Source organism: Carlito syrichta, unplaced genomic scaffold, assembly GCF_000164805.1.
Source record: "Carlito syrichta isolate Samal-C Ts95f unplaced genomic scaffold, Tarsius_syrichta-2.0.1 Scaffold314050, whole genome shotgun sequence".
Lineage (NCBI taxonomy): Eukaryota > Metazoa > Chordata > Mammalia > Primates > Tarsiidae > Carlito > Carlito syrichta.
The window spans coordinates 654069-663369 of NW_007258146.1; the positions used below are offsets into that span (position 1 = coordinate 654069).

At 43.6% G+C, this 9301-nt stretch overlaps 1 protein-coding gene across 1 annotated transcript; it reads right to left on the reverse strand.

The window, feature by feature from the left end:
• Nucleotides 1-2777: 2777 nt before the first annotated feature.
• On the reverse strand, nucleotides 2778-7473 carry LOC103273473 (olfactory receptor 8S1-like). Its single transcript, XM_021718979.1, has 2 exons — nucleotides 6701-7473; nucleotides 2778-2940 (listed from the first exon to the last, which is right to left on the reverse strand). The coding sequence occupies exons 1-2, from the start codon at nucleotides 7471-7473 to the stop codon at nucleotides 2778-2780; spliced, it is 936 nt and encodes a 311-aa protein (XP_021574654.1).
• Nucleotides 7474-9301: the final 1828 nt, after the last annotated feature.

The window sequence follows — 9301 nt, forward strand, 5'->3', positions numbered from 1 at the left end:
GCACTCCAGTCTGGGTGACAGAGTGAGACTCCAACTCAAAAAAACAAAAAAAACAAAAAAAAACAAAAAAAATGGTCATTCATATTTTATTACAGAGGACTATGATACAAATGTTTATGGATGTCTACAGTTTGCCAGTACTGTGGAGCAGATGATTTTGTTTGTTTGTTTGTTTGTTTTTTTAGAAAGTAGGATTTATTAAGAAGACAGAAAATCTCCCACATTGGGAGGGGACTTGAAAGAGGTTGCCCTGGAGCAGTTTTTATGTGTTTTTACTGTGTTCCATTTTAGTGTGTTCATTTGTAAAATGATCTGTGAAATAAATGAACAAAACATCATGTTTCTTGGTATAAGCAACACTGTAAGGCATTTGAGGTCTGCATTCAGAATTCTCAGACACACTCTCTCTTGGTCTGCACTAATTTTTTCCCCCACTATCATATGCATATATTTTATTTAAATGTTTAGGATAGCATCCACTGAATTATGACTTCTTTCTAGAAAATGAATAAATAAATAAATGAAAAAAAAAGTTGCCGCCTTTATCTGGTCAAGTACAGTAGATCATTTTTATGATATACTGAGTCTCCAAGAGTTTTCTTTATCTCCTTGTCCTCCTCCTGCTTTTTTTTTTTTTTAAACAAATACAAATTGTATATGTTTAAGGGATACAACTTGATTTGACATATGCATACACTGAAATGATCACTACCATCAACCTAATGAATATATCCTTCATCTCACATAGTTACCTTTTTTTTTTGGCAAGGAAGCAGTCTTCACAGATGCAGACCTCCTGGCCTTTGGGTAGAAGCAGGACAGGAAACTGAAGCTCTTTTCTTGAGAACTTTATTGGGAGCTGAAAGGGAGGCAGGCTGGCAACTGAACATCTGTTCTGCTTTCTTCAACTCTTTCTTTTTCCTCTAGGCCTGGAACAAGGTTCTGAGCCAGGCAGGGATCTAAGATGGTCCAGGCTAAGGTGGGAGTTGGGAAGCTCAGGGAAGAGTACAGACCATTCACTGAGAGGGATGGAGATTTTTGTCCCAAAATATGGAGTCCCTTACTCTCCTTCTATCTTGCTTTTTCCTCCCTGCTACTTTCCTCTGACACCTATCTTGCTATGAAGGTAGGATGAAATTAAATATTTCTTTTCATATGTTTCTTCTCCAACTCCTTTTCTCTCATTCATTCATTTCTTTTCCATGTATTGGACACTAGTTGAGAGACTATTAGGTGGCAGGATGTACTAGACACCAGAAATATAAAAACTATTAGACAGAGGTTTTGCACTTAAGACTTACACTTGGCTGGGTGGGGTGGCTCACACCTATAATTCCAGCACTTTGGGAGGCCGAGGTGAGAGGATTGCCTGAGACCACAGGTTCGAGACCAGCCTGGGCAACTTGGTGAGACCTTGTCTTTACAATAAATCAAAAAATTAACCAGGTGTGGTGGCGTGTGTCTGTAGTTCCAGCTATGTGGAAGGTTGAGGCACAAGGATCGCCTGAGCCCAGTAGGTCGAGGCTGCGGTGGCCATGAGCATGCCACTGCACTCCAGCCTGGGCGACGGAGGGAGACTCCAACTCAGAAAAAAAAAAAAAAAAAAAGACTTTAGGGGTGATACTCACCTCCTCCAATTTCCTAGGATCATGCAAGAGAAAAAAGACTCTTCAGATGGATCCACATTTATTTCTTCATTCATTCCTTAATTTGTCAACAAATGGTTATTGAGGATTTGCTATTTTCTTTTCTTTTTCTTTTTTTTTTAAGTTGGAGTCTTACTCCACCGCTCAGGTTGGAGTGCAGTGGCACACACATGGCCATCTCAGTTTCAACCTGCTGGGCTCCGGTGATCCTTGAGTCTCAGCCTTCCAAGTAGCTGGAACGACAGGCGTGTATCATGACACCAGGCTGATTTTTTGATTTATTGTAGAGATGAGGTGTCGCCAAGTTGCCTGGGCTGGTCTTGAACCCGCAGGCACAGAAAATCCACTTGCCTCGTCCTCCCAAAGTGCTGAGGTTACAGGCTGAGCCACTGAGCCCTTCCTGGATTTGCTATTTTCTGGGTTCTATTTTATTCATTTATTTTTTAGAGACAGAGTGTTGCTATGTTGTCCAGCCTGTAGTGTCATGGTACAATGATAGCTCATGGAAGCCTTGAACTCCTGGGCTCATGGGATCCTCCAACCTCATCCACTCAAGTTACTGGAACTACAGGTGTGTGCTACCACTCCTGGCTTAGGTTCTACTTTGTGTGCTGCTTGTTAAGGCTGAAGACAGGAGGAGACACACTTATTTTTATTTATTTCTAAGTTATTATAGAGGTGTTGATCTTTCCAGGGATTTTTTGGGATACAAACAAATGGAGAGCTGGGTCTCACAGTGCCAAGCTGGGACTTTCCCAGAATGCAGCAGAATATATACTAGTGGTCTGATAGATTGAGTTACCTTTTGTGAATAGACAAAAGTAAAAAGGAGAGGCAGAAAGGGGAGGGATAGAAAAGGGCAAAAAAATGAGAGAAAAAACAGTAGCTGTAGAAATGGCCAGCAAAGCCCTGAGGATTTTCTTGTGTAGCAACTGGGAACCCAGTGGATGGGTGTCACCTGCTCTGTGGTGGTTTCCATCTCCCTTGATTGGGTGCAGGGCACTAGAGAAAGAGAAACTAAGGCTCTTGTTTTGAAAAGGGATGAATGCTGAGATAGCTGAGTGGTGATACCTCTTCCTGTCTCCTCTTCTCCCCATAAGTTTTCTTCCTTGTGAGGCAGGGGAGCCTGGCTTACATGGTAAGCCTGGACTTCTTGGCCAGCATTCTCCTTAGAGCAGCCTTTACCTCCTGGTTTTTCAGACTGTAGATGAGGGGGTTTAGCAGCGGGGTCACCACACTGTACTGCACGGAGAGGACTTGCTCCAGGGCTGAGCCAGATGCTGGAGTCATGTACCTTGAAGGGAATTGCACAAAGAAGCAAACTGAACTCATGACAATGACAGCAATATTGTTGTCAGCAACAGTCCATCTCATCCCTGCCTTCAAAAGCCTCCAAACATGGATGACCTTGCACAGAAAGTTATAGGAGCTTCCCTGAGGAAAAGAAAGTTCTGCAGCAAGCAAATCAAAAGTTGCAGATTAGAACTAATAATAATGTTTATCCATTTTTTTTTTTTTTTGAGTTGGAGTTTCACTCTATTGCCCAGGCTGGAGTGCAATGGCATATTCACAGCTACCCCAGCATCGACCTGCTGGGCTCTGGCAATCCTTCCACCTCAGCCTTCCAAGTAGTCAGAACTACAAGTGTGTGTTACCACGCCTGGCTAATTTTTTGACTTATTGTAGAGACGAGATCTTGCCAAGGTGCCTGGATTGGTCTTGAACTGGCGGGCTTAGGCAATCCACTCACCTTGGCCTCCCAAAGTGCTGGGATTACAGGCTGAGCCACCGAGCCCGTACAGTTTATGCATTTTCATAGCACTTCACACTCTTCATTCGTTCTTTTTTTTTTTTTGAGTCAGAGTTTCACTCTGTCACCCAGACTGGAGTGCAGTGGCCGCTCCCGGCCACCTCAGCCTCGACCTGCTGGGCTCCGGCGGTCCTTCCGTCTCAGTCTTCCAAGTAACTGGAACTACAGATGCGCACTACCACGCCTGGCTAATTTTTTGATTTATTGTAGAGATGAGGTCTCACCAAGTTGCCCAGGCGGGTCTCGAACCCATGGACTCAGGCAATCCACTCACCTCAGCCTCCCAAGGCACGGGATTACAGGCTGAGCCACCGAGCCCGGCTTCATTTGTTCTTTTTTTTTTGAGTTGGAGTCTCACTCTGTCGCCCAGACTGCAGTGCAGTGGCCACTCCCAGCCACTGTAGCCTCCACTTGCTGGGCTCCAGTGATCCTTCCGCCTCAGCCTCCCAAGTAGCTGGAACTACAGGTGTGCGTCACCACGGCCGGCTCATTTTTTGATTTATTGTAAAGATGAGGTCTTGCCAAGTTGCCCAGGCGGGTCTTGAACCTGCGGGCTCAGGCAATCCACTCACCTCAACCTCCCAAAGCGCTGGGATTACAGACTGAGCCACCGAGCCTGGCTCATTTGTTCTTAATAGTTATGATGGGACAACCCCCTCAGGTCCCATCCCACTGTGGGAACTTTTCTGTCCTCTCAATAAATCCTACTTTCAAAAAAAAAAAAATAGTTATGATGATACCAGGCACAGAGGCTCAAGCCTGTAATCCCAGCACTTTGGGAGGCCGAGGCAAGAGGATTGCCTGAACCCAAGGGTTCAAGATCAGCCTGGGCAACTTGGTGAGACCTCGTCTCTACAATAAATAAAAAAATTAGCCAGGCGTGGTGGCACTTGCCTGTGGTTCCAGCTACTTGGAAGGGTGAGGTGGAAGGATTATCTGAACCCAGCAGGTCAAGGCTACTGTGGCCATGAGTGTGACACTGCACTTCAGTCTGGGTGACAGAGTGGGACTCCAACTCAATAGATAAATAAACCAACCAACCAACCAACAAATAAATAAATAAAAAAAAATGTTCACTTGGGTTGCTGTGTTGGAAATAGATTGTGTTGGAAAATAGACTCTGACTCAAAAAAAAAAAAGAATTATGATGATAATATGAGTTTTTATCTTTTTTCTCTATATACACAACAGTGCAGACACACTATGTTGTCATCTTTGTGATGACTTCTTGTTAAACTGCATGCTTTGTCCAAAATGCTGTCATTGTTCTTAACATTTATGGCCCTAGGCATTACCCTCAGAACCATAACATTATTTTATGATGCTTAGCTGAACAAACATTTGTCCTTTATGCTGCATTTTTCTTTGGTTTGGAAGAGAAGTCAAAACTGGGAAAGTGGGAGATGAAAATGTGTTAGCACAACAAAGGTACAGGATCAATGATGAAAAGTATGTAGTTTATTGAGGGATATAGACCAAGAACTAAATAAGGGAAATACATTTTATAATTCTGAATAGAAATTCTTAATAAGTCAATTTGTACCAAATTAATGTATGACTCAATGCAATTGCAATCTCAATCTCAATGAAAAAATTTTGGGTTACTTACTACTTAAAATGATTTTTTTTTTTTTAAGAAAGCAGGACTTATTAAGAGGACAGAAAATCTCCCACAGTGGGAGGGGACCCAAAGGGGTTGCCCTACTTAAAATGATTTTGAAGTTTGAAACAAATGTCTAAGAGTAGAAAGCATAGATTATTGCAAGTAAAACCTATGATATTGGTTGAAGAATAGAAAAATGAATGTTTAGGACAGAACAGAAAACCCAGAAACAGATTCTCATTATTTATTATTGGAAGGTCTTGGAATCCTTGAAGTTTCAAGATTTCAAAAAGTCATCACAACACTGATGGTGATCTGAATCACTTTCATTTTGTTGGAAGATTGCCTATCTGTTCATTTAAATAAAAAAATACACCAATCCTTTGACCCTATCCTACAGAAGTAAAACCATCTAGTTCGTAAGGCTACATGTGTAAAATGTTTTATGATATTATTGTTATAGCAACAAAACGGACATAACTTTTTGTCCATCAGCAGGGGAAGTTTTTTTGTTTTTTTGTTTTAAGATGGAGTCTCACTCTGTCGCCCAGGCTGGTGTGCCGTGGCGCACTCAAGGTCACCCCAGCATTAATCCTTCTGCCTCAGCCTTCCAAGCAACCAGAACTACAGGCACGTGCTACCATGCCCTGCTAATTTTTGATTTGATTGTAGAGATGAGGTCTCGCCAAATTGCCTGGGTTGATCTCAAACCCATGGGCTCAGGCAATCCACTTGCCTCAGCCTCTCAAAGTGCTGGGATTACAGGCTGAACCACTGAGCCCAGTCAGTAGTTATATTCTTTATGGCATATACGAGGAACTGAGACAAAGGGAGGTGAAGAGATTTTTCCACAGCTCAGTTGAGCTCTCTTGGACTACTCCTTATCATCAATTTCCACCCCCGACTTCTCTCCTAGTCACAAATGGGTGAGAAAAGTATTGAGCAACTTGTGCAAATCCACCTTCAGTTTACAAGTAGAATGCACAGACATGAATTGCTCTGTCTCCTAGTAGGGAGGACTCATCAGCTAGAGCTGTTTATGTCTGAGAGAAACATGGAAGGAAAGAGCATGGATCTTGGGTCAGTTTATGGCTCCATTACCAGCTTGCTCTGTAACTGCCAAGAAATTCCCAATTATTCCCAAAACTCAGGCTCTTTACCTGAAAGTGGGTTAATAATATCTATTTTGTAGTATGATGCATACTGAAATTGAACTTGACCATGAGAAGCAGCTGGTGTATAGCAGCTGCCTCATAAATAGTTATAATATAAACAAGCTTTGGAGACCACCTTCCAGTAGGAAAGTTTCAAGTATAGGTTTTATGTATTTATTTTTTTGTCTAGCACTGAATAATAATCTGCCACAGGCTTTTTGGTTTCTTTCTGAGAACTCCCAAATCATATCATAGGTAAAGTAAGTGGGACAATCTTTATCTTTGTCTAAGTTCATTTTTCAGAATAGACAATTGAGGCCTTCAGAAAGAAAATGAATTCTTCACAATTCACACAGTTAGTCCACAGCAGAACCAGAACTAGAGCCTAGGCCTTTTGAATTTCCTTCTACTTTACAATGCTCTGTTCTACAGACCAAGGCCATTTTAGGGTAAGGAATAGCCCTCATTTAAATTCAGTATCACATACCTGTAAACTCCTGAACCGTAAAAGATGGAGATCACAAGGAAATGAGAAGAGCAGGTGGAGAAGATCTTGCTCCGACCCGTGGCAGAACTGATCCTCAGGGCTGTCACGATGATACGGCTATAGGAACCCAGCAATAGGACAAGAGTGCCAAGCCCCAGCACCACCATGGTGGTCAGGATGGAGGTGAGGCTAATGAAGGGGTCAGAACAGGCCAACAAGAGCACTGGAGGAAGCTCACAGGCAAAACTGCGAATGAGGTTGGGGCCACAGAACTGCTGCTGAGCCAGAAGGAGGGTGTTAATGAGACCAGTCCCCATTCCTATAACCCAGGACGCCCCCACCAGGGCAGAACATACCCTCTTGCTCATAGCCACCGTATACATCAGTGGGTGGCACACAGCCTGAAACCGGTCATACGCCATGACCGAAAGGAGGCAAGCTTCAGTGGCTCCAGAGAATATGACCAGGGAGATTTGTGTGAAACACTCAAGGAGGGTTGTAGTCTTCCACTTAGAGAGAAGGTTCTCTAGCAGTTTAGGCACAATGATGGAGGAATAGAAAGCATCCAGGAAGGAGAGGTGTCTCAGGAAGAAGTACATGGGCGTGTGGAGGTGGGAATCAGTACTGATCACCAGCAGCATCAGCAGGTTCCCCAAGAGGGTCAAGAGGTAAATCATCAGGAACAGAACAAAGAGGAGTACCTGGATTTGAGGGTTGTTGGATAGTCCTAAGAGAACAAACGCAGTGACTGTAGTTATGTTGCTGACTTCCATGGAGCATTCAAGTCTTTCCTCAGAGCCGCAAGAACTGAAGAGTACTCCAATGGGTTATCAGTTTCAGAGCACACCTGGGAAACAACACATTGTTAGTAAGGGCTTGGGGAAGACCCAGGACAGTTTATGTAGCAGAGGCAGGCTTGCCTTGTTGGATTGCATCAGGCCTTTCCCAATCAGGGCAGTAACCTATTGGCCAAGATGGAGAGGAAAAATTTAGAGAATCAGACCTAGAAAAGCAAGAGAAGAGAATAGGAATTATTCAGAATGGAGAAGGAAAGGAAATGAGTTGGTGACTCCAGAGCACTGAGAGGAACTGAGCTCAAACCACAGAAGACTGACTGGCATAGTGACCATCTGTAAGACAGATGGCTGACCATCTGTAAGACAGACCATGATGAGGATCTGAGTGATTGATAGAGGTCTTGTGACACTTGGAGATGGTGACAGTCTTTCTCTGCCACTGTAAGCTCGTAAATCACTTACATTTCTCAAAAACAAAACAAAAAACCAATGTGAAAAACAAGATAATTTCTCAAGTTCATTCCAGTTTAGAAATTATAAAGATGGGGAAACAATCTTCCTTGGGTGTCTCTGGTACTAAATAGAAGTCCCTTCTCCTCTTCTGTGTCAACTCATGCACACGTGGCACATCGGTGTGCTGGTTTCATGGAAGCCAGGGAGAGGAAGCTCTCAAATGGAGGTGAAGGCAGTGCACATCAGTCATTCCAAGACCATCCCATTCCAGGGTTTCTGTGAATCAATGATGCCCAGTGATTTCATTGCAATCTCAGGATTTAACATGAGAGCCCACAAAGGGGATATTCTTTGATTGCTACCAATGGATTTGGGTAAATGCAGATCAAATTGGACCATCTACTGTATATTACAGGGATGTTAAAGGCTAAAAACAGTGTGGAGAGATTTAAAATTACCTGGTAAAATGGCTAGTTACAGGGTTTAGTCTAGATCAGAGAAAGGTAAAGTATCCCTCCCTCTCCCTGATGGGTAACTCAGGAGGTTTATCAAGGAGAATCTGATCTCTATTCATGACTTGTACCCTCAAGGGTTCCCAGAGTGGATATTTTTAGGAGGAAGATAGATTTTTTTTTTTTTGAGTTGGAGTCTCACTCTGTTGCCCAGACTGGAGTGCAGTGGCACGCTCCCGGCCACTGCAGCCTTGACCTGCTGGGCTCCGGTAATCCTTCCGCCTCAGCCTTCCAAGTAGCTGAAACTACAGGTACACGCTACCACACCCGGCTAATTTTTTTATTTTATTGTAGAGATGAGGTCTCGCCAAGTTACCCAGGCAGGTCTCAAACCTGCGGGCTCAGGCAAGCCACTCACCTTAGTTTCACAAATCACGGCATTACAGACTGAGCCACTGAGCCCGGCTGGAAGATAGATTTAAATGAGAAGAAGATTTATCTTCATCTGGGCTTCCTAGGTCAACAATAGTTGCTCTTGGTGGAGGAAACCTGGATGGCATCCTTTCCAACACTGGAGCAAAAGTCACAAGTGTGATCAGAGTTCTGTGAGGTTCCCTCACCTTGTTCTTCTTTTAGAGGATTGCAGAGGTGGAACTTCTGAGTAAAGAAATAGCCCCATAATCTTTCTGTCCAAAGGGAAGCCTTCTTAACTCTGCTTTCCAAATAACAATGGCCAGGGGAACATGATCTCAGCTCTAGACCTTGGAGGGAGGTCCCTAGGGAGGCCCTTAAGCTGTAGATCTGCTCTGATTCTGAATGGGTTCTCCAGGGTCACCTTCTCCTCCCTTGTATCACTCTTATTTTGATGAGTTGCATCATCAAGAGGGCTGGGGGGGGGG